Below are 25596 nucleotides of genomic sequence, written 5' to 3'. Positions count from 1 at the left end.
TCTGCAAAGCAAGCAAATCGCCTCGTCGGCCCTTCCCTCACTGTGTCCCGCCCTCTGATGTAACTTCCTATTTCTACGAGGGCGGGACAGTGAGGGAAGGGCCGACGAGGCGATTTGCTTGCTTTGCAGAGCGCAGGAGGCGCTTCACTGTTTCGTTTTGTTTTTTTAAGACTGGGTGGCAGGAGATGTCCGTCGATGGAGCTGGTGAGCAGAAGTCGCTGGGAACAAAGGCAGACTGAACACTGGAGCAGAGGCGTATATGCGCACCCCCCGGATGTTGGCTGGGCGGGCCTGGAGGGAAAGTGGCTGGGCCTGGGCCCGTCCAGGCCTGCCTGTGGCTACGCCCCTGCTAACTACGCGCTGAGTAAAGAAAACCTTTCTCCTATTTGTTTTAAATTCTACCACATTCTAGCTTCATCTTATGTCCCCTGGTTCTATTATTGTTAGAAAGTGTAAACAAACGCTTCACATCTGTCCCATTCCACTCATCTTGTAGACTTCTATCATATCACCCCTCAGCCGCCTCTTCTCCAAGCTGAAGAGCCCTAACCTTCTCAGCTTTTCCTCATAGGGAAGTCGTTCCATTCCCTTTATCATTTTCATCGCCCTTCTCTGTACCTTCTCTAATTCCTTTATATCTTTTTTGAGATGCGGCAACCAGAATTGGACACAATACTCGAGGTGCGGTCACACCATGGAGCGATACAACGGCATTATAACATCCTCGTGTTTGTTTTCCATCCCTTTCCTAATAATACTCAACGTTCTGTGCGCTTCCTTAGCCGCCACAGCACACTGAGCAGAAATTTTTAACGTCTTATCAACATTGACTCCCAGATCCCTTTCTAGGTCCGTGACTCCTAACGCGGAACCTTGCATGACATAGCTGTAATTCGGGTTCCTCTTACCCACATGCATCACTTTGCACTTGTCAACATTGAACTTCATCTGCCACTTGGACGCACAATCCCCCAGTTTCGTGAGGTCCTCCTGTAATCTTTCACACTCCTGCGACTTGATGACCCTGAATAACTTTGTGTCATCTGTGAATTTAATTACCTCACTAGTTACTCCCATTTCTAGGTCATTTATAAATATGTTAAAAAGCAGTGGTCCTAGCACAGACCCCTGCGGGACCCCACTAACTACCCTTCTCCATTGAGAATACTGACCATTCAACCCTATTCTTTGCTTCCTATCTTTCAACCAGTTCTTAATCCATAGTAATACCCTACCTCCGATCCCATGACTCTCCAGTTTCCTCAGGAGTCTTTCATGAGGCACTTTGTCAAACGCCTTTTGAAAATCCAGCTACACAATATCCACCGGCTCCCCATTGTCCACATGTTTGTTCACCCCCTCAAAAAAATGCAGTAGATTGTTGAGGCAAGACTTCCCTTCACTAAATCCGTGCTGACTTTGTCTCATCAGCCCATATTTTTGAATGTGCTCTGTAATTTTATTCTTAATAATAGCCTCTACCATTTTGCCCGGTATTGACGTCGGACTCACCGGTCTATAATTTCCCGGATCTCCTCTGGAACCTTTTTTAAAAATCGGCGTAACATTGGCTACCCTCCAGTCTTCCGGTACCACACTCGATTTTAGGGATAGATTACATATTACTAACAGTAGCTCTACAAGTTCATTTTTCAGTTCTGTTAATACTCTGGGATGATTACCATCAGGTCCTGGTGATTTACTACTCTTCAGTTTGCAGAACTGACCCATTACACCCTCCAAGTTTACAGAGAATTTGTTTAGTTTCTCCGACCCGCCTGCTTCAAATACGCTTTCCGGCACCGGTGTCCCTCCCAAATCCTCCTCGGTGAAGACTGACGCAAAGAATTCATTTAATGGATTGAAAAATAACAAGAGAGATCATTTCAATACATTTAGCAGTAACAAAGGGGAAGTGGAGACCAGAACAAAAACCGTAATCAATAAAAGTGAACAATCTAAAAATTGGTGGAAGCTTGTGAGCACAAATAGTCTTGGCAATAAAATTCTTGATCCAGAAGCCCTAATGGTAGAAATGGGCTTGGACGTTGTGGCTGTTACAGAGACATGGTTCAGTGAGTCTCATGAATGAGATATTGCCATACCCGGCTATAATCTATTCAGGACAGATAAAGATGGCAACAGCAACAACAAAAAGGGCGGGGGGGGGGGGGGGGGAGAAGTAGCTCTCTAAGTCAAAATATTAAAGCTGTTGAAATGCAGGGGTGTGGGGAAAAGAGGACGCCTGTGCATTTGTGCTGAAAAGAGTAGCATAAAATGTATTGAGCTTTTCTCCAAGGACAAGCAGGCTGAATATTCCTCACAAGTGGGTCAGCGATCCGCGCCGGCCCAGGTATAATAATAATAAAACTTTATTTATTACCCGCTATATCTTTAAAAGTCTAAGCGGGGAACAAATCATATACAATCTATAACGGCATTTGAAATAGCAAAAACGTTTGCTGGAGTCATCTGAGTGCGCCGTGCGTCCAACTGCATATGCACTGAGTGCCTTCCTGCCCGCTGCATGGCCGCACTCAGTTATTTTTTTTTTCCGTGTGAGGAGCAGCAGCTAATTTACCTGGCTCCGCTTCGTTGCCCAAGAGAGCCTTAGTGCCTTTTTTCGCGGCTTTTTCGCCTCATTTTTTTGTTCATTTAAAAAATTTTATTAAAAAAAAAAATTCCACGTATACTCAGTTTCTCGAACCCGCGTATAAGTTTTCTTTTCTCCGAGGACAAGCAGGCTGATTGTTCTCACTGATGGGTGACGTCCACGGCAGCCCCCTCCAATCAGAAACTTCACTAGCAAAGGCCTTTGCTAGTCCTCGCGCGCCGATGCGCACCGCGCATGCGCGACCGTCTTCTCGCCCGAACCGGCTCGTGTTCGTCAGTCTTCTTTTGTCCGCGCTCGGGATGGTCGTGTTTGCGCCGTTCGCGCCCCTTAAATTGACCCTCGCGCGTCTTTTGACTTTTCGCTGGGAAAAAAAAAAAAAGGGATTTCGGTGAAAGACCTTTTCGGTCTTTTTCCCCTTCCCGTATTTCCAGTTTTTTGCCCCGTTAAGTTTACTTTCGTTTTCGGGGTAGGCCCTTTTGAGGCCTCGGTTCGAGTTTTTTTCTCTCCCTCTTTTTGGTGCCTTTACCGCAATTACGAGTTTTGATTTCGCCGGCGTGATTTTTCCGCCCATGTCATCGAAGTCTCCCAGCGGCTTCAAGAAGTGCACCCAGTGCGCCCGAGTAATCTCGCTCACTGATAAGCACGCGTCGTGTCTGGGGGCTGGGCACCGCCCGCAGGCCTGTAGTCTTTGCGCCCTTTTACAGAAAAGGACTCAAGTAGCGAGATTGGCCCAGTGGAACGTGTTGTTCTTGGGCTCTTCGTCGGCAACAGCACCGGGGGTATCGAGTGCATCGACATCGACAGCGTCAAGACCTCCGACCTCGGCATCGGCTGTATCGACTGCATCGAGGCATCGACCCTCTGCATCGTCGGTACCGAGACATCGGAAGGCTGCGTCGGCGTCGGTGGTACCGGGACCTCCACTAGTGCTGATGTCGTCGGACGGTGGTGCTTCGACCGGAGTGCAGGTGAGGGCTGTCCATTCCCCTGCTGGTGGCGGTGAGCCTTCGGGTGGGTCTCCCCCTACCCTGAGGGCTCCTGCGGTACAGCCCCCCCCCCCCCCCCCCCCCCCGAGACCGACCTTCTTCGGCCTCAGCCCCGAGGAAGCGACGGTTGGATTCTACGTCCTCCTCGTCGATACCGGGAAGTTCCGGTGACATGCTTCGTTTGAAAAAGTCAAAGAAGCATCGACACCGGTCTCCTTCCCGCATCGGTACCGAGAGCTCTGGGTCGCCAGTAGGCATCGGCACCGGGAGGACCGCTCACCCTCTGTTCAGGAGGTGTCGATGCGCTCCCCACCTTGGACAGCCCGGAACAGCCCTCCACCCCGGAACAGACTCTGACCTCGACGCCTGCATCGGCTTCTATGTCTTTCATCCACAGCCGCCCTGCACGAGAGTCCCGGGCCGTTCTTCAGAGATCCTGGGAGAGCTGTTGCGCCCTTCCCCTCCGGTACCGGGGGTGGCTTGCGCCACCGGTACCTTCGAGTGAAGGCGCCGGCTGGACCCCTTGCCCGGGGGTGAGGTCTCCGACATCGGTGCCGCTTGCGGTACCGACTGCGGTCGCCTCCCAGGAAGGCTCCCCGTCGGCGGAGGGAGCTTCGCCGGTGCTGGCGAGGGAGTCTACCTCTCGATGCTCACACCGTGGCCGTGTTTCCACGGAGTCGAGCCGGGCACGGCTTCAGACACAGGTTCATGAACTTGTGTCTGATACCGATGGTGAGGCCTTGTGGGAGGAGGAGGAGGACATCAGATATTTCTCTGACGAGGAGTCTGATGGCCTTCCTTCTGATCCCACTCCCTCCCCTGAAAGGCAGCTTTTCCTCCCGAGAGTCTGTCTTTTGCGGCTTTGTCCGGGAGATGTCTACGGCCATTCCCTTCCCGGTGGTTGTGGAGGACGAGCCCAGGCTGAAATGTTTGAGCTCCTGGACTATCCTTCCCACCTAAGGAAGCGTCCACAGTACCCATGCTCATGTCCTCAAAAAGAAATTGCTGGCGAACTGGACCAAGCCTCTAAGTAATCCCCACATTCCCAAGAGAATCGAGTCCCAGTACCAGATCCATGGGGACCCAGAGCTGATGCGCACTCAGTTGCCTCACGACTCTGGTGTTGTGGATCTGGCCCTAAAGAAGGCTAAGAGTTCTAGGGAGCATGCTTCGGCGCCCCCGGGCAAAGACTCTATACCCTTAGACTCCTTGGAGGAAGGCCTACCATTCTTCTATGCTCGTGGCCAAAATCCAGTCTTACAGCTCTACACGAGCATAACATATGCGGAACACTGTGCGGCAGTTGGCGGGCTTGGGTGGACAAGCTCCCCCTGAGCAAGCCAAGCCATTTCAGGAGGTGGTCAGGCAGCTGAAGGCGTGCAGAAAATTCCTGGCCAGAGGTGTATATGATACCTTTGATGTTGCGCTCAGGGCCGCTGCTCAAGGTGTGGGTGATGCACAGACTCTCATGGCTGCGTGCCTCCGATCTGGAGGAATAGGATCCAGCAGCGGATTGCGGACTCGCCTTGCCGATGCGGACAATATTTTTGGAGAGAAAGTCGAACAGGTGGTAGAGCAGCTCCACCAGCGGGATACCGCTTTCGACAAGTTCTCCCGCCGGCAGCCTTCAGCTTCTACCTCCACAGGTAGACGTTTTATGGGGGAAGGAAGACTGTTCCCTAATCTTCTGGTAAGCGTAGGTACAATCCTCCTTCTCGACAGCCTGCGGCCCAGGCTAAGCCCTAGCGCGCTCGCTCTTGTCAGCAGCGTGCGCCTCAGCAAGGCCCCACGGCTCCCCAGCAAAAGCAGGGGGCGAGCTTTTGACTGGCTCCAGCAGAGCATAGCCGACATCAGTGTGTCAGTGCCGGGCGGTCTTCCAGTCGGGGGGAGGTTGAAAGTTTTTCATCAAAGGTGGCCTCTTATAACCTCCGACCGTTGGGTTCTTCAAATAGTCCGGCAAGGATACACCCTCAATTTGGCCTCCAAACCTCCAAATTGCCCACCAGGAGCTCAATCTTACAGCTTCCAGCACAAGCAGGTACTTGCAGAGGAACTCTCCGCCCTTCTCAGCGCCAATGCGGTCGAGCCCGTGCCATCCGGGCAAGAAGGGCTGGGATTCTATTCCAGGTACTTCCTTGTGGAAAAGAAAACAGGGGGGATGCGTCCCATCCTAGACCTAAGGGCCCTGAACACAAACATCTGGTCAAGGAAAAGTTCAGGATGCTTTCCCTGGGCACCCTTCTTCCCATGATTCAGGAAAACGATTGGCTATGCTCTCTGAACTTGAAGGACGCCTACACGCACATCCCGATACTGCCAGCTCACAGACAGTATCTGCGATTTCAGCTGGGCACACGTCACTTCCAGTACTGTGTGCTACCCTTTGGGCTCGCCTCTGCGCCCAGAGTGTTCACGAAGTGCTTAGCTGTAGTAGCAGCGGCGCTTCGCAGGCTGGGGGTGCACGTGTTCCCCTATCTCGACAATTGGCTGGTAAAGAACACATCCGAGGCAGGAGCTCTGCAGTCCATGCAGATGACTATTCGCCTCCTGGAGCTACTAGGGTTTGTGATAAATTATCCAAAGTCCCATCTTCTCCCAGTGCAGAGACTCGAATTCATAGGAGCTCTGCTGGACTCTCGGACGGCTCGTGCCTATCTCCCAGAGGCGAGAGCCAACAACTTGTTGTCCCTCGTCTCGCGGGTGCGAGCGTCCCAGCAGATCAGAGCTCGGCAGATGTTGAGATTGCTGGGCCACATGGCCTCCACAGTTCATGTGACTCCCATGGCCCGCCTTCACATGCGATCTGCTCAATGTAACCTAGCTTCCCAGTGGTTTCAGGCTGCTGGGGATCTAGAAGACGTGATCCACCTGTCCACGAGTTTTCTCAAATCCCTGTATTGGTGGACGATTTGGTCCAATTTGACTCTGGGACGCCCTTTCCAAATTCCTCAGCCACAAAAAGTGCTGACTACGGATTGTGTCTCTCATGGGGTGGGGGCTCATGTCGATGGGCTTCACACCCAGGGAAGCTGGTCCCTCCAGGAACGCGATCTGCAGATCAATCTCCTGGAGTTACGAGCGGTTCTGGAACGCTCTGAAGGCTTTCAGAGATCGGCGTCCCACCAAATTATCCAAATTCAGACAGACAACCAGGTTGCCATGTATTACATCAACAAGCAGGGGGGCACCGGATCTCGCCCCCGTCACGGCATGGTGCTCCAAGCCACATATCTGGCAGGCGTAAACAACAGTCTGGCCGACAGGTTGAGCAGGATTATGCAACCTCTCGAGTGGTCGCTCAATTCCTGAGTAGTGCGCCAGATCTTCCAGGTGTGGGGCCCCCCCTTGGTAGATCTCTTTGCATCTCGAGCCAACCACAAAGTCCCTCAGTTCTGTTTCAGACTTCAGGGCCCCGGCAGACTGGCATCGGATGCCTTCCTCCTGGACTGGGGGGAAGGTCTGCTGTATGCTTATCCTCCCATACCTCTGGTGGGGAAGACTTTGTTGAAACTCAAGCAAGACCAAGGCACCATGATTCTGATTGCTCCCTTTTGGCCGCGTCAGATCTGGTTCCCTCTTCTTCTGGAGTTGTCCTCCGAAGACCGTGGAGATGGGAGGTTTTCCGACCTCATCACACAGGACGAAGGGGCGCTTCTGCATCCCAACCTCAGTCTCTGGCTCTCACGGCCCTGGATGTTGAGAGCGGTAGACTTTGCCTCTTTGGGTCTGTCAGAGGGTGTCTCCCACATCTTGCTTGCTTCCAGGAAAAGATTCCACTAAGAGAGTTACTTCTTTCTATGGAGGAGGTTTGCCGTCTGGTGTGACAGCAAGGCCCTAGATCCTCGCTCTTGTCCTACACAGACCCTGCTTGATTACCTTCTGCACCTGTCTGAGTCTGGTCTCAAGACCAACTCTGTAAGGGTTCACCTTAGCGCAATCAGTGCATACCATTACCGTGTGGAAGGTAAGCCGATCTCAGGACAGCCTTTAGTTGTTCGCTTCATGAGAGGTTTGCTTTTGTCAAAGCCCCCCGTCAAGCCTCTACAGTGTCATGGATCCAATGTTGTTCTCACCCAGCTGATGAAACCTCCTTTTGAGCCACTGAACTCCTGCCATCTGAAGTACTTGACCTGGAAGGTAATTTTCTTGGTGGCAGTTACTTCAGCTCGTAGAGTCAGTGAGCTTCAGGCCCTGGTAGCCCAGGCCCCATACACCAAATTTCATCATAACAGAGTAGTCCTCCGCACTCACCCTAAGTTCTTGCCAAAGGTTGTGTCGGAGTTCCATCTGAACCAGTCAATTGTCTTGCTAACATTCTTTCCCCGTCCTCATTCCTGCCCTGCTGAACGTCAGCTGCTCACATTGGACTGCAAAAGAGCATTGGCTTTCTATCTGGAGCGGACACAGCCCAACAAACAGTCCGCCCAATTGTTTGTTTCTTTTGATCCCAACAGGAGAGGAGTGGCTGTGGGGAAACGCACCATATCCAATTGGCTAGCAGATTGCCATTTCTTCACTTACGCCCAGGCTGGGCTGGCTCTTGAGGGTCATGTCACGGCTCATAATGTTAGAGCCATGGCAGCGTTGGTGGCCCACTTGAAGTCAGCCACTATTGAAGAGATTTGCAAAGCTGCGACGTGGTCATCTGTCCACACATTCACATCTCATTACTGCCTGCAGCAGGATACCCGATGCGACAGTCGGTTCGGGCAGTCAGTGCTTCAGAATCTGTTTGGGGTTTAGAATCCAACTCCACACCCTAGGCCCATGTTTATTCTGTTCCAGGCTACACTCTCAGTTAGTTGGATAAATTGTTAGGTCAATCTCAGTTATGTCCTCGCCGTTGCGAGGCCCAATTGACCATGTTTGTTGTTTTGAGTGAGCCTGGGGGCTAGGGATACCCCATCAGTGAGAACAAGCAGCCTGCTTGTCCTCGGAGAAAGCGAATGCTACATACCTGTAGAAGGTATTCTCCGAGGACAGCAGGCTGATTGTTCTCACAAACCCGCCCGCCTCCCCTTTGGAGTTGTGTCTTCCCTTGTCTTTGTCTTGCTACATATGGGACTGACGAACACGAGCCGGTTCGGGCGGGAAGAGGGCCGCGCATGCGCGGTGCGCATCGGCACGCGAGGACTAGCAAAGGCCTTTGCTAGTGAAGTTTCCGATTGGAGGGGCTGCCGTGGACGTCACCCATCAGTGAGAACAATCAGCCTGCTGTCCTCGGAGAATACCTTCTACAGGTATGTAGCATTCGCTTTATTTTAGTCATGGCCGTCCTTAGACCTGCTCGGCCAGGAATTTCCCCTTTTTTGGTGCATTTTTCTTCAGCACTGTGAAGTTTTTTGATTTGGCTAGGGAGGGTCTTCCCTTCCATATCATCGAAAACTCCCAGTGGCTTCAAACGGTGTTCTTGATGCAACCGGACCATCTCAGGTACTTATATTTGGGAAAACAAAAATATGAAAGCGCTAAACCCCTAAGAAAGAAACTACACTGGCTACAATTGAAAGAACGAACCACATTCAAAATCTGCCACAATTGTTCATAAATCATTTACGGAGATGCCCCGACCTACATGCTAGGCCTCGTAGACCTGCACGCAGAAATGCTAAAAGATCCACCCGCACCTTTCTAACCTACACTTCCCCAACTGCAAAGGAATAAAATACAAACTAACACACGTGTCTAGCTTCTCTTATATAAGCACGCAGATGTGGAACTCTCTTCCAATAAACCTAAGAACGATCAAAGAACTGACCGATTTCCGCAGATCCCTGAAGACATACCTCTTTAGCAAAGCCTACCACGAAAACCCTTAACTAACGACAACACAATACCTAACCAAAATGACACAGAATATATTTTCCAATAATGACTTGTTCAAACCTACCTGTATTCCTCTACCTCTGTGTAATACCAATTGTTTTCTTTAACCTGGTATAGTTATGCTATAACAGGTCTCTGTAAGCCACATTGAGCCTGCAAATAGGTGGGAAAATGTGGGATACAAGTGCAATAAATAAATAAATAAAAATACCCATTCGTGGTGTATTCAGTGCCTTGGGCCTGACCATTGTCCAGCTCGTTGTGCGCTTTGTCTTCGTATGAAGAAAAGGACTAAGCTGGCTCAAGAAGCCCAGAGAGAAAAACATTTTGGGGCTTCAGTCCGGTCCTTCAACATCGGCATCAAGATCGGTGACGTCGACATCGAGGGATGCATCGACGTCGGGAGTGGAGGTAGGCATGGCTGCTGAGGACCACGACACACTGGGAGTAGCGATGCATTGAGTGGGTCTCCACCTGTCTCGAGGCCTCCTACTATGCAGGCCCCGGGACCGTCCATTGTCGGACCCTACCCGAGGTGATGGGATTCAAACATCTTTCTCATCGGCACCGAGAAGCCTCATTGAGGTGCATCGATGCGAAAGGCTAAGAAGCAACACAACTCCGTTCTCCCTTGACGCGTGGTGCCAGGAGTTCCGGGGTGCTGAGGGAATCGGCACCCGAGAAGCGTCTACGCCGAGAGGACTGCTCCCCCTCCATACAATAGGTGCCAGTACGTCGGTCTCTCAGCAGCCCGGTTTCTACTCCTGAGCCCCAAGCAGCTCTGCCACCGACTGCTCCACCGGCCCCGCAGCCTCTTCCGATGGCGGCTCTCGACAAGTGTATTCGGGCCTTGCTTCCAGAGTTCTGGAAGGACTGCTGCGTCAACCTGCATCGGGGGTGCTTCCACCTACCTTGCCATCTGCTGCAGCTGTGTCTGGCCTTCCACCCACGGTGAGGTCCCCGAGCTTGGTGCCACTTGCAGCTCCGGTATCGGCTGCCACCCAGGTTGACTCCCCATAAACGTCTCTGGAGGAAGCTTCGACACAGTCTGTGCGGGAGTCAGCCCCTCGACATTGCTATCGAGACCACGGGTCTTCAGCATCGAGGCGGGTCCGGTCTCGGAAATCACTGAGGGAAGTGCTCTCCGATACCGAGGAGGAACGCTCGTGGGAGTCAGAGGAAGATCCCAGGTACTTTTCCTCAGATGAGTCCTTTGGGATTCTCTCTGAACCTTCCCCTCCACCTGAAGGAGGCTGTCTCCTCCTGAGAGACTCTCTTTCTCATCTTTTGTGTGGGAATGGCTCAGACCATTCCATTCTCTAGATGTGGAGGATGAGCCCAGGGCTGAGATGCTCGAGATCTTGGATTACTCCTCTCCACCTAAAAAGGCAGTGACAGCTCCTTTGCATAAGGTACTCAGGGGAAGACCTTATGTGAAACTAGGTGTCCCCTCTGTCTGACCCCTTGATCCCTAAGAAGACAGATTCCCAATATCTGATCCATGGGGAACCTGGGTTAATGAGGCCTCAGTTACCCCACAACTCCATTGTGGTGGACTCTGACCTCAAAAAAAAAGCCAAGAGTATTAGACACTATGCTTTGGCACGCCCAGGCAGAGAAGCTAGGATCTTGGACTCTTTTGGTAGGAAAACGTATCAGGTCGCCATGCTCATTGCCCGTATGCAGTCATACCAGCTCTTCTCGAGCATCCACTTGCGGAACTTGGTGAGGCAGCTGTCTACTTTGGCCGATGCCCTCCCTACAGAGCAGGCCGAACCCTTTCGCCAGATGATCAAACAGCAGAAGGTGTGTTGTAAATTTTTCACCAGGGGCACGACACTTTTGATGTAGCATCTAGGGTCTTTGCTCAAGGTATAGCAGTGCGCAATATAATCAAATTTGATATTAGCTTTGAAGTAAGTATACATAGGAAATCCAATGCGTTAGCGTTTAAAAAAAGGAGACTATGATAAAACTAGTAAAAGAGGCCTGTTTCAGAGCAAATGAAACAGGCGCTAGCAAGGTTTTCGTCGGGAACCCCCCCCCCCTCCCTGGCCAACCCCTTCGTTGTTCTGCCATTGCTCCGCCCCCAACATCATGACGTTTGACGCAAGGGCGGGGCCCGGAGTGATTTCCCACCCTCCCTGCCAACCCGTTCGTCGTTCTGCCATTGCTCCGCCATCGAGGGCGGGGCCCGGAGCGATTTTGGTGGCTTCACCACCACGAACCTTCGAACCTTTTAGAAGGAAGTCAGGGCTTGGCTTCACTGACGTCAGTGTCCTCAGAACGTTGAGGGTGAGTTTTATTATAGTAGATAAGAACGGTGAAAAAAACTTAGAGGAGTGGCTTTGAGGGTCAAAAATTTTACATCAGGCTTGGATGCTTTTCAAAAACACCATCCTGGAAGCCCAGGCCAAATATATTCCGCTTATTAAAAAAGGAGGACTGAAGACAAATTGACATCCGGCATGGTTAAAAAGTGAGGTGAAGGAAGCTATTACAGCTAAAAGAAAATTCTTCAGAAAATGGAAGAAGGAACTGACTGAAAGTAATAAGAAACAGCATAAGGAGTCAAATGCAAAGCGCTGATAAGGAAGGCAAAGAGGACTTTGAAAAAAAGATTGCGTTGGAGGCAAAACACATTGTAAAAATTGTTTTTAGGTATATTGAAAGCAGGAAGCTGGCAAAAGAATCGGTTGGACTGCTAGATGACCGAGGGGTAAAAGGTGCGATCAGAGAAGTCAAAACGTAGCGGAGAGATTAAATGAATTCTTTGCTTCGGTCTTCAATGAGGAAGATTTGGGAGAGATACTGGTGCCAGAAATGGTATTCAAAGCTGACGAGGTCAGAGAAACTGAATGAAATCTCTATAGACCTAGAGGATGTAATGGGCAATTTGACAAATTGAAGAGTAGCAAACCCTCCTGGACCAGATGGTATTCATCCCAGAGTACTGCTAGAACTGAAAAATGAACTTGCGGAACTATTGTTAGTAATTTGTAATTTATCCTTAAAATCGAGCATGGTACCGGAAGATTGGAGGGTGGCCAATGTAACGCCGATTAAAAAAAAAAAAAGGTTCCAGGGGAGATCCGGGAAGTTATAGACCAGTGAGTCTTAAGTCAGTGCCGGGCAAAATGGTAGAGACTATTATAAAGAACAAAATTACAGAGCATATTCAAAAGCATGGATTAATGAGACAAAGCCAACATGGATTTAGTGAAGGGAAATTGTACCTCACCAATCTATTACATTTCTTTGAAGGGGTGAACAAACACGTGTATAAAGGTGAGCCGGTTGATATTGTGTATCTGGATTTTCAGAAGGCGTTTGACAAAAAGTACCTCATGGAAGACTCCAGAGGAAATTGGAGAGTCATGGGATAGGAGGAAGTGTCCTATTGTGGATTAAAAACTGGTTAAAGATAGAAAATAGAGAGTAGGGTTAAATGGTCAGCATTCTCAATGGAGAAGGGTAGTTAGTGGGGTTCCCCAGGGGTCTGTGCTGGGACCACTGCTTTTTAACATATTATAAATGACCTAGAGATGGGGTAACTAGGATGTAATTAAATTTCCTGACGACACAAAGTTGTTCAAAGTAGTTAAATCGCAGGTCGCAAGGTCTGGGAGACTGGGCATCTAAATGGCAGATGACGTTTATGTTTCAAAGTTTTTAATTGATGATGTCACAGATTATACAGTTCTTTGATTAAATACATAACAGTTTTAACTTTGTCAGTCATATGTACACCAATCCGCTACCATTATCATCAAATTGATTTACAGTTTTTCTTCCCAGTTCCCCCCCCTCCCCCCCTTAATACTGTCTTTAAACCTATTCCTTATTCCAAAATAGAGTAATAAACATCAATAAACATTATCCGCCATCCGCACTTTCCAAGAATAATAACTTGTATTGCGTTGCGGTTAACCCCTTATCTAATATCTCCCTCCCTTCCATCCCCTTCCCCCTCCCCCCCTGTTCATGAATATTCCACCTTCACTTCCTAGCCATTCAGTTGCTTCACCCACTCACCCTTGTGTTACTGTGTTGGTTAAGGTTCTCTACCTTATGTTGTGTTATTGAACTATGGCAGATGACGTTTAATGTGAGCAAGTGCAAAGTGATGCATGTGGGAAAAAAGGAACCCGAATTATAGCTACGTCATGCAAGGTTAGGAGTCACCACCAAGAAAAGGGATCTAGGTGTCCATTGGTTGAAACCTTCTGCTTAGTGGTGCTGCGGCGGCTAAGAAAGCAAATAGAATGTTAGGTATTATTAGGAAGGAATGGAAAACAAAATGAGACGTTATAATGCCTTTTGTCTCAGTCCATGGTGCGACTGCACCTCGAATATTGTGTTCAATTCTGGTCACCATATCTCAAAAAAGATATAGTGGAGTTAGAAAAGTACAGAGAAGGGCGACGAAAATGATAAAGGGGATGGGACGACTTCCTTATGAGGAAAGGCTGAAGCGTCTAGGGCTCTTCAGCTTGGAGAAGGACAGCTGATGGGAGATATGATAGAGGTCTATAAAATGAGTGGAGTGGAATGGGTAGACGTGAATCATTTGTTTACGCTTTCCAAAAATACTAGGACTGGGGGGCATGTGATGAAGCTTCAAAGTAGTAAATTTAATACGAATCGGAGAAAATGTTTCTTCACTCAATGTGTAATTGGGCTCTGGAATTCGTTGCCAGAGAATGTGATAAAGGCGGTTAGCGGGGTTTAAAAAGGGTCTGGACAGCTCTTAAAGGAAAAGTTCATAGATCATTATTAAATTGACTTGGGAAAATCCACTGCTTATTTCTGGGATAAGCATCATAAAATGTATTGAGCTTTTCTGGGATCTTGCCAGGTATTTGTGACCTAGATTGGCCACTGTTGGAAACAGGATACTGGGCTCGATGGACCTTTGGTCTGTCCCAGTGTGGCAATACGTATGTACTTATGAGCATAGAGGGGGTAACCTGCACAGAGCAGCACATGTGACCTTGATTATCTGGCCAGACATGATGGACCATTCTGTCTTTATCTGCCATCATTTACTATACTAGTAAAAAAGGCCCGTTCCTGGAACGAATGAATCGGGCGCTAGCAAGGTTTTCCTGGGAGTGTGTATGTTTGAGAGAGAGAGCCAGAGTGAACGTGCGGGTGTGTGACAGAGTGAGACTGTCTGTGTGACAGTGTGTGTGTGAGAATGAGAGTGTGTGACAGGGCCCCCTCCCCTGTTCCTAATGCCCCTCACCCCGTTCCCTCCCCTCCTTTTCCTCCTCCTTCCCACACTTTGGGTTCCTTAAGGCTTTCAAAAGTCTATGTACCCCCGTGGCCCTAACGCCCTGTATCCAGATACCCCACTGCTTTCCTCCTCACCCCTCCCCCAAGATGTAATACTTTCACGTCCTTCATTTTTTTAAAAAAGTGTCCTATCTACCCTGTGTACAAATGCCAGGCATTCAGATTGTGTTCCTCTCGTAAATTTTCATTTCTTTCATTCATTCAGAACTTTCCCCCCCCCCCCCCCCCCCCCCCGAACACTTTGGTTCCTTCAGTCTTTATAAAACTCTCCTATCTACCCTGTGTCCTAATGGCCAGCATTCAGATTGTTTTCCTTTCCCAAATGTTCATGTCTTTCAGTCGTCAGAACTCCCCCCTCCCCCCATTAACACTTTCGGTTTCCTTCAGTCTTTTAACCTCTCCTATCACCCTGTGTCCTAATGGCCAGCACTCAGATTGTTTTGCTTTGCCAAATTGTCTGTCACTGATGTCACTGAGGTCAGTGTGTGCCTGCCTAGCAGACCACTTCCGGCAGGCACGGTCCCAGGCACATCCTGTTGGAGGTGAGAATTATTATATAGGATAGTATATTACTATCTGCAGAAGGTTGTTGACTAGCCTTCAATCGTTCTTCTTTAAAGTATGAATCATAGTACCTTTCCACAGCATGACTGACTATCCACTTTCATGACCATTAAAAATTACCATCTAAAAACTTTTTTTTCGTGTAACTTAAACTGTTTATAAATTAAAAGTTCTATTGGTGAATGTTACCTAGACCAACCTTTGCCAGGTCTGCTGCTGTTACTGAAGAAGACTCTGTGAGTTGAACTGATGCTTAACTTCTTTTGTGACAGGTGCATGAAAGATCGCACACCGGAGATAGGCCATACCAGTGTGAACATCCTGGTTGTGGTAAAGCATTTGCCACAGGTGAGGATGTTTTGTTATTCATTCACTGTTTTTGAATAAACTGCTTTTCCTATCATTTTTCTTTCTTTGCAAAATCAGAGTTGGTCATAACAGGAGAGTGCTCTGAGAAAGGATTCAAACTTTCCCTGAGATTAGCATGTAACATACCCTGGAAGCTGGCAGAATGGGAAGAGCACAGCAAGAAATGTAAAGAGCCAACTTCATTCCCTTTCCATCTCTCACTGAGAGGCTGGTGTATTAGTGCAAAATCCCATTTGTACTTTTTGCTTGCAACTTATGAATAAGCTGCTGCATTGCAAAATCATCCAGAGCAGTTCATTATTGCATCATTTTGTGAAAATGGACGCATGAAAAAACCTTTGTGGACCCATTTTTGCTAAAAGGTAAATAACACATCAAAGTGATGTAGTCCTTTTCATACAGTCCCACATGGCAGTCATAATTTTAAAGAAGCTGCATAGTCCCTATATGGAAGTATGATGTGCCTTTTTCCTCACTCCCCCTGGGACCTCAATTTCCTAGTGGGTCAGTGGGCCTTTTTCATCTCCCACCCTGGGGTGACCAAGAAAACTATCAAACCAACTGCTCCAAGGACAGTTCCTTCCCCTTACTTAAAACAAAAAATAAAACCCAAAGCCCCATTGTGGGTCTCCCACCACCACCACAACCAGCCTTTCCCAGTGGCTTATTCCAATGCACAGGGCCAGGCTTAAGCAGAGGCGACAGGGGTGGTCTCCCAGGGACTCTGCGGCAGCCTTAGCATCTGCCTCCCACTCCCTGCTTCAGCCATCATTGCCGTCTCCTGTTCTCAATGTAACCGCCTTTGACAGCTCTCTCCTACTCCCTTTTGGCTCTCTGCAGCACTGCCTTCTTCAATTTGGACTGCTGGCAGCGTCAGTGAGGTACACACTGCCTGGAAGCTTTCTCTCTGCTGCAATTTTCTGTCCCACATAGGTGGGATGCTGCAATAGAGGGAGAGCCTCCGGGGCTGCTTATGTCTCTGACACTGCCAACAGCCCAGAAAATTGAAGAAGGCTTTGGTGCTGCGAGCCAGAACTGATGGGTCGTCCTCCGCGACGGCCCAAGAGCCCAGAAATTACAAAAAAACAAGAACTTTTAGAACGTGGCATCGCGCGGGACGGGAGGCACCGTGCATTCGCGAGCAGGTTCCCGCCTGTAACACGAGCTAGTTTTTTCTTGATCCGCGTCCTGAAGAGAGACGTCTTGTTTACCGCTCTTCAAAATCGGCTCAGGAGACCCTGGTTAGCGTTTTTTCGCTTTCACGTTTTTCTTTTCTTTCTTCTAATTGTTTGTTTCACGGATATAAAAACAAAAAAAAGTTATCCCTTTATTTCTTAGGGTTTTTTTTTTTAACTCCGTTTTTGTAAGTTTCCTTCTTTTTTGTCGCAGCTGCCCTTTAGGCAGAGAGTCTAGGACCTTGGACTCTTTTGGGAGAAGAACATATTAGGCCACTATGCTCGCCGACAAAATTCAAACTTACCAGCTCTACATGAGCATCCACTTGCGGAACTCGGTGAGGCAACTGTCTAGTTTAGTTGAAGCACTGCCTCCGGAACTTGCTGAACCTTTTCACCAGGTGGTCAGGCAGCATAAGGCGTGCCGCTAATTCCTGGTCAGGGGGTCTTATGACACTTTTGATGTGACATCCCGAGTAGCTGCTCAAGGTATAGTGATGCGCAGACTCTCATGGCTGCGTGTCTCTGACCTGGATCAGAAGACCCAGCAGCGAATGGTGGATGTTCCTTGCCGGGGGGATAATATTTTTGGTGAAAAAGTAGAGGGCATGGTCAATCAGATAAAAAAGCATCATGACACCATGGATTCTCCGAGGACAAGCAGGCTGCTTGTTCTCACGACTGGGTTGACGTCCACGGCAGCCCCCACCAACCGGAACAAAACTTCGCGGGCGGTCCCGCACGCAGGGCACGCCCACCGCGCATGCGCAGCCATCTTCCCGCCCATGCGCGACCGTTCCCGCTCAGTTTTTTTTATTCCACGCTAGAGAGAGACATGTTATCATCTCTCTCTCTGTCAGCCCCGGAAACCGGAGTTTTTTTTTCTCTTTTCGTGCGCGTTCGCGCTTCTTCTTCTTTCTTCTGTTACAAAAAAAAAAAAGAAGTTTATCCCTCGGCGTCTTTAGCGCGGGGGCGCCTCGTTGTGGCCGCGGCGGTCGTTTCTTTTTTCGGATGTGCTTCTCACCGCCACCATCGACGACTTTGACTTTGCCCGACGCGATTTTTCCGTCGATGTCCTCGAAGGTCCCGAGCGGATTCAAAAAGTGTGGTCGGTGCGGCCGGCAGATCTCGCAAACCGATACCCACGCTTGGTGCCTCCAGTGCCTTGGGCCGGAGCATAATACCGAGACATGCACCTTGTGTCTCGGCTTGCGGAAGCGGACACAGGTGGCGAGGCTTGGGACCGTCTTTTTGGAACTTGCGCCGGCCCCTCGATGTTGACGTCATTGGTGTCGACGGCCGGATCTTCGGTACCGGTACTGATGTCGACGAAATCGGCACCGACCCCAGGAGTAGAGGGTACCGTTGGCCCGTCGGCCTACCGGCGACGGCGGGGGAGAGTGGCCGCGCGGGCAATCGGCCCCGGCCACTCCGTCTACCTAGGGCCATCGGGACCGAACCCTGTCAGACCCGATCCCTCGAGGCCGGGGGGGGTTCTACCTCCTCTTCATCTCTGCCGCCGAACGCCGATGACGGGCACCGAAAGAAGACTAAAAAGCACCGTCATCGGTCGCCCACGGCGCACGGGACTACTACCTCCGGCGCCTCCAGAGATGATTCGACGCCGAGGAAGCGGCAGTGCCGAGAGGAGCGTTCCCCCTCGGTTGAAGAGGTGTCGCTGCGTCAGTCCATGGGTGCTTCGGTACCGTCTTCTGGACCTGAGCAGCTTCCGGCACCGACACCCATACCGGCCCCCCTGCCTTTCCCGACAGCGGGCCTTGACGAGTGCCTCCGAGCCATCCTTCCAGGGATTCTGGAAGGGCTGATGCGCCAGGCTTTGCCGGCACCTGGGGTGCTTGTGCCCTCAGCGCCGTTGATGGAGGCGCCGGCGTGCTCCAGCCCGATGCCGAGGCCTCCGACACCGACGCCGCTTGCGGCACCGGTGTCGACCGCCACGCAGGTGGAATCCCCGTCGACGTCGATGGAGGGAGCTTTATCCCCGCCGGCGTGGGAGTCCACTGCTCGACGCCATCATTGAGGACATGGTTCCTCGCAGTCGAGACGGGCCCGGTTCAGGTCTGAGCTGCAAGAACTCATGTCCGACACCGAGGAAGAGGCCTCGTTGGGGGAGGAGGCGGAACCCAGATATTTCTCCTCAGAGGAGTCTGAGGGCCTTCCCTCCGACCCCACTCCTTCACCGGAGAGGAAGCTCTCGCCCCCTGAGAGCCTCTCCTTTGCCTCCTTCGTCAGGGACATGTCTATTTGCATTCCCTTCCCCGTGGTCTCTGTGGATGAGCCGAGGGCTGAGATGCTCGAGGTCCTCTACTATCCATCACCACCTAGAGAGTCTTCCACGGTGCCGTTGCACAATGTCCTCAAAGAGACTCTGCTTCGGAACTGGCTGAAGCCCTTATCTAACTCCACCATCCCCAAGAAAGCGGAGTCCCAATACAGGATCCACTCTGACCCAGAGTTGATGCGGCCCCAATTGCCTCATGACTCGGCGGTCGTGGACTCTGCTCTCAAGAGGGCACGGAGTTCGAGGGATACCGCCTCGGCGCCCCCAGGGCGGGAGTCTCGCACTCTGGACTCGTTTGGGAGGAAGGCCTACCAATCTTCCATGCTCGTGACCCGCATCCAGTCATACCAGCTCTACACGAGCATCCACATGCGGAACAACGTGAAGCAACTGGTGGACCTGGTCGACAAGCTCCCTCCGGAGTAGTCCAGGCCCTTTCAGGAGGTGGTCAGGCAGCTGAAGGCTTGCAGAAAGTTCCTGTCCAGGGGTATCTATGACATCTGTGATGTGGCATCTCGAGCTGCGGCCCAAGGAATAGTGATGCGCAGATTCTCCTGGCTGCGTGCCTCTGACCTGGACAACCGCACCCAGCAACGACTGGCGGATGTCCCTTGCCGGGGGGATAACATCTTTGGCGAGAAGGTCGAGCAGTTGGTGGACCAACTACACCAGCGGGAAACCGCTCTCGACAAGCTCTCCCACCAGGCACCTTCAGCATCCACCTCCGCAGGTGGACGTTTTTCCCGGGCCAGGCAGGCTGCGCCCTACGCCTACAACAAGCGTAGGTACACCCAGCCGGCCCGAAGGCCTCCTCAGGCACAGGGACAGTCCCAGCGCGTTCGTTCCCGTCAACAGCGTGCGCCTAAGCAGCCCCCTGCGCCTCCACAGCAAAAGCCGGGGACGGGCTTTTGACTGGATCCATGGGAACATAGCCGCCATCAAAGTGTCCGTACCGGACGGCCTGCCAGTCGAGAAGAGGTTGAAAGTTTTTTATCAAAGGTGGCCTCTGATAACCTCCGACCAGTGGGTTCTCCAAATAGTGCGGTGCGGATACACCCTGAATTTGGCCTCCATTCCACCAAATTGCCCACCGGGAGCCCAATCCTTCAGCTCCCATCACAGGCAGTTACTTGCAGAGGAACTCTCCGCCCTTCTCAGCGTCAATGCGGTCGAGCCCGTGCCACCTGGGCAAGAAGGGCAGGGATTCTATTCCAGGTACTTCCTTGTGGAAAAGAAAACAGGGGGGATGCGCCCCATCCTTGACCTGAGAGGCCTGAACAAATACCTGGTCAAAGAGAAGTTCAGGATGCTTTCCTTAGGCACCCTTCTACCAATGATTCAGAAAGACGATTGGCTATGTTCCCTGGATTTAAAGGACACTTACACTCACATCCCGATACTGCCAGCTCACAGACAGTATCTCCGATTCCGTCTGGGGACACGGCACTTTCAGTATTGTTTGATGCCCTTTGGGCTCGCCTCTGCACCACGAGTATTCACGAAGTGTCTCGTGGTGGTTGCGGCGTATCTACGCAAGCTGGGAGTGCATGTGTTCCCGTATCTCGACAATTGGCTGGTCAAGAGCACCTCAGAGGCAGGAGCTCTGCGGTCCATGCAGTATACTATCCACCTTCTGGAGCTGCTGGGGTTTGTGATAAATTACCCGAAGTCCCATCTCCAGCCAGTCCAATCTCTGGAATTCATAGGAGCGCTGCTGAATTCTCAGACGGCTCAGGCCTTCCTTCCCGAAGCAAGAGCGCAGAACCTTCTATCCCTTGCCTCTCAGACCAGAGCGTCTCAGCAGGTCACAGCTCGGCAGATGTTGAGACTCCTGGGTCATATGGCCTCCACAGTTCATGTGACTCCCTTGGCTCGCCTTCACATGAGACCTGCTCAATGGACCCTAGCTTCCCAGTGGTGTCAGGCTACCGGGAATCTAGAGGATGTCATCCATCTGTCCATCAGTTGCCGCAATTCGCTGCACTGGTGGACCATTCGGACCAGTTTCACCCTGGGACGTCCATTCCAAATTCCGCAGCCCACGAAAGTGCTGACGACGGATGCATCTCGCCTGGGGTGGGGAGCTCATGTCGATGGACTCCACACCCAGGGTCTATGGTCCCTCCAGGAACAAGATCTTCAGATCAACCTCCTGGAGCTCCGAGCGGTCTGGAACGCGCTGAAGGCCTTCAGAGATCGGCTGTCCTACCAAATCATCCAAATTCGGACAGACAATCAGGTTGCAATGTATTACATCAACAAGCAGGGGGGCACCGGATCTCGCCCCCTGTGTCAGGAAGCCGTCGGGATGTGGCATTGGGCTTGCCAGTTCGGCATGCTTCTCCAAGCCACATACCTGGCTGGCGTAAACAAGTCTGGCCGACAGACTGAGCTTTCCCATGGCTTTTCCTACCATCTCTATGCTGATGACTCCCAAATCTACCTTTCTACCCCTGATATCTCACCTTGCATCCAAACCAAAGTTTCAGCGTGCTTGTCTGACATTGCTGTCTGGATGTCTCAACGCCACCTGAAATTAAATATGACCAAAACCGAGCTTCTCATTTTCCCCCCCAAACCCACCTCCCCGCTCCCCCCGTTTTCTATTTCTGTTGATGGCTCTCTCATTCTCCCTGTCTCCTCAGCTCAAAACCTTGGGGTCATCTTTGACTCTTCTCTCTCCTTCTCTGCTCATATCCAGCAGATTGCCAAGACCTGTCGTTTCTTTCTTTACAACATCCATAAAATCCGCCCCTTTCTTTCCGAGCACTCTACCAAAACCCTCATCCACACCCTTGTCACCTCTCGTTTAGACTACTGCAATCTGCTTCTTGCTGGCCTCCCACTTAGTCACCTCTCCCCTCTCCAGTTGGTTCAAAACTCTGCTGCCCGTCTCATCTTCCGCCAGGGTCGCTTTACTCATACTACCCCTCTCCTCAAGACCCTTCACTGGCTCCCTATCCGTTTTCGCATCCTGTTCAAACTTCTTCTACTAACCTATAAATATACTCACTCTGCTGCTCCCCAGTATCTCTCCACACTCTTCCATCCCTACACCCCTTCCCGTGCACTCCGCTCCATGGATAAATCCTTCTTATCTGTTCCCTTCTCTACTACTGCCAACTCCAGACTTCGCGCCTTCTGTCTCGCTGCACCCTACGCCTGGAATAAACTTCCTGAGCCCCTACGTCTTGCCCCATCCTTGGCCACCTTTAAATCTAGACTGAAAGCCCACCTCTTTAACATTGCTTTTGACTTGTAACCACTCGCCTCCACCTACCCTCCTCTCTTCCTTCCCGTTCACATTAATTGATTTGATTTGCTTACTTTATTTATTTTTTGTCTATTAGATTGTAAGCTCTTTGAGCAGGGACTGTCTTTCTTCTATGTTTGTGCAGCGCTGCGTATGCCTTGTAGCGCTATAGAAATGCTAAATAGTAGTAGTAGTAGTAGTAGTCATGCAACCGCATGAGTGGTCGCTCCATTCCAGAGTGGTACACAAGATCTTCCAAGAGTGGGGCACTCCCTCGGTGGACCTTTTCACCTCTCAGACCAACCACAAGCTGCCTCTGTTCTGTTCCAGACTACAGGCACACGGCAGACTGGCGTCGGATGCCTTTCTCCTCCATTGTGGGACCGGCCTCCTGTATGCTTATCCTCCCATACCTTTGGTGGGGAAGACCTTACTGAAGCTCAAGCAAGACCACGGCACTATGATTCTGATAGCGCCTTTTTGGCCCCTTCAGATCTGGTTCCCTCTACTTCTGGAGTTGTCCTCCGAAGAACCGTGGAGATTGGAGTGTTTTCCGACTCTCATTTCGCAGAACGACGGAGCGCTTCTGAACCCCAACCTTCAGTCTCTGGCTCTCACGGCCTGGATGTTGAGGGCGTAGACTTTGCTTCGTTGAGCTTGTCTGAGGGTGTCTCCCGCGTCTTGCTTGCCTCTAGAAAGGATTCCACTAAAAAGAGTTACTTTTTTAAGTGGAGGAGGTTTGTCGTTTGGTGTGAGAGCAAGGCCTTAGAACCTCGCTCTTGTCCTGCACAGAACCTGCTTGAATACCTTCTGCACTTATCAGAGTCTGGCCTCAAGACCAACTCAGTAAGGAATCACCTTAGTGCGATTAGTGCTTACCATTATCGTGTAGAGGGTAAAGCCATCTCTGGAGAGCCTTTAGTCGTTCAATTCATGAGAGGCTTGCTTTTGTCATGGCCCCCTGTCAAGCCTCCTGCAGTGTCATGGGATCTCAACGTCGTCCTCACCCAGCTGATGAAACCTTCTTTTGAGCCACTGAATTCCTGCCATCTGAAGTACTTGACTTGGAAGGTCATTTTCTTGGTGGCAGTTCTTTCAGTTCGTAGAGTCAGTGAGCTGCAAGCCCTGGTAGCTCATGCTCCTTATACCAAATTTCATCATAACAGATTAGTACTCCGCACTCACCCTAAGTTCCTGCCAAAGGTGGTGTCGGAGTTCCATCTTAACCAGTCAATTGTCTTGCCAACATTCTTTCCCAGACCGCATACCCGCCCTGCTGAACGTCAGTTGCACACATTGGACTGCAAGCGAGCGTTGGCCTTGTATCTGGAGCGGACACAGCCCCACAGACAGTCCGCCCAATTCTTTATTTCTTCCGACCCCAATAGGAAAGGGGTCGCTGTCGGGAAACGCACCATGTCCAATTGGCTAGCAGATTGCATTTCCTTCACTTACGCCCAGGCTGGGCTGGCTCTTGAGGGTCATGTCACGGCTCATAGTGTTAGAGCCATGGCAGCGTCAGTGGCCCACTTGAAGTCAGCCACTATTGAAGAGATCTGCAAGGCTGTGACGTGGTCATCTGTCCACACATTCACATCACATTACTGCCTCCAGCAGGAAACCCGACGCAACAGTCGGTTCGGGCAGTCGGTGCTGCAGAATCTGTTTGGGGTTTGAATCCAACTCCACCCTCCAGGACCCGATTTTATTCTGTTCAGGCTGCACTCTCAGTTAGTTGTTCTTCGTAGGTCAATTTCTGTTATGCCCTCGCCGTTGCGAGGTTCAATTGACTTGGGTTCTTGTTTTGAGTGAGCCTGAGATCTAGGGATACCCCAGTCGTGAGAACAAGCAGCCTGCTTGTCCTCGGAGAAAGCGAATGATACATACTTGTAGCAGGTGTTCTCCGAGGACAGCAGGCTGATTGTTTTTTTTTTTTTTGTTACATTTGTACCCCGCGCTTTTCCACTCATGGCAGGCTCAATGCGGCTTACATGGGGCAATGGAGGGTTAAGTGACTTGCCCAGAGTCACAAGGAGCTGCCTGTGCCTGAAGTGGGAATCGAACTCAGTTCCTCAGTTCCCCAGGACCAAAGTCCACCACCCTAACCACTAGGCCACTCCTCCACCTACCCTCTCTCCTCCCCTTTGGAGTTGCGTTTTACTCATTGCTTGTCATTCAACTGAGCGGGAACGGTCGCGCACGGGCGGGAAGACGGCCGCGCATGCGCGGTGGGCGTGCCCTGCGTGCGGGACCACCCACGAAGTTTTTGTTCCGGCTGGTGGGGGCTGCCGTGGACGTCAACCCCAGTCGTGAGAACAATCAGCCTGCTGTCCTTGGAGAACACCTGCTACAGGTATGTATCATTCGCTTTCTCTTTCCCGCTGGATGTCTTCTGCTACTTCCTCCTCTTCTAGGAGGTTTTTTTGAGGAAAGAGGAGTGCTCCCTATTCCTATAACAGACGTAGGTATACTCCTGCTTCTCGGCAGCCGGTTCAGGCTCAGCCCCAGCATGTGCGTTCTCGTCAACGCTGTGTGCCTAAAGCCCCTAGGCACCAGCAAAAGCAAGGAATGGGCTTTTGACAGGCTCCAGTGCAGCATAGCCTCTGTAAAAGTGTCCGTGCCGGACGGCTTGCCTTTTTGGGGGAGGTTGATATTCTTTCATCAAAGGTGGCCTCTCATAACCTCTGACAGGTGGGTTCTTTAAATAGTCCGGTTAGGATATACGTTCAATCTGGCATCCAGCCCTCCAAATTGCCCACCGGGAGTTCAATCCTTCAGCTCCCAGCATAAGCAGGTACTTGCAGAGCAACTCTCTGCCCTTCTAAAGGCCAATGTGGTCGAACCCGTTCCACCAGAGGAAGAAGGGCTGGGATTCTATTCCAGGTACTTCCTTGTGCAAAAGAAAATGGGGGATACATCCCATCCTAGACCTAAGGGGCCTGAACAAATTCCTGGTCTGAGTTCAGGATGGTTTCCCTAGGCACCCTTCTTCCCATGATTCAGGAAAACGATTGGCTATGCTCTCTGGACTTAGGATACCTACACTCACATCTCGACACTTCCAGCCCACAGGAGGCATCTACGATTTCAGTTTGGAACTCGGCACTTTCAGTACTATGTACTGCCCTTTGGCCTCACGTCTGCGCCCAGGGTCTTCATGAAATGCCTGGTAGTTGTCGCAGCATCGCTATGCAAACTGGGAGTGCATGTGT

The 25596-nt window shown here is 50.9% G+C and overlaps 1 protein-coding gene across 7 annotated transcripts in view; it reads left to right on the top strand.

The window, feature by feature from the left end:
• The window catches only part of ZNF143 (zinc finger protein 143), a 229103-nt gene that overhangs the window by 101275 nt on the left and 102232 nt on the right, over positions 1-25596 (top strand). For all 7 annotated transcript variants that reach the window (XM_030201000.1, XM_030200999.1, XM_030201006.1 and 4 more), the window contains one exon: positions 15561-15636. In XM_030201000.1, the coding sequence (XP_030056860.1) occupies positions 15561-15636 (76 nt within the window). The remainder of the gene's footprint in view (positions 1-15560; positions 15637-25596) is intronic.

The sequence above is a fragment of the Microcaecilia unicolor genome, chromosome 4, assembly GCF_901765095.1.
Source record: "Microcaecilia unicolor chromosome 4, aMicUni1.1, whole genome shotgun sequence".
Lineage (NCBI taxonomy): Eukaryota > Metazoa > Chordata > Amphibia > Gymnophiona > Siphonopidae > Microcaecilia > Microcaecilia unicolor.
This window is presented reverse-complemented; position numbering and strand designations above follow the sequence as displayed.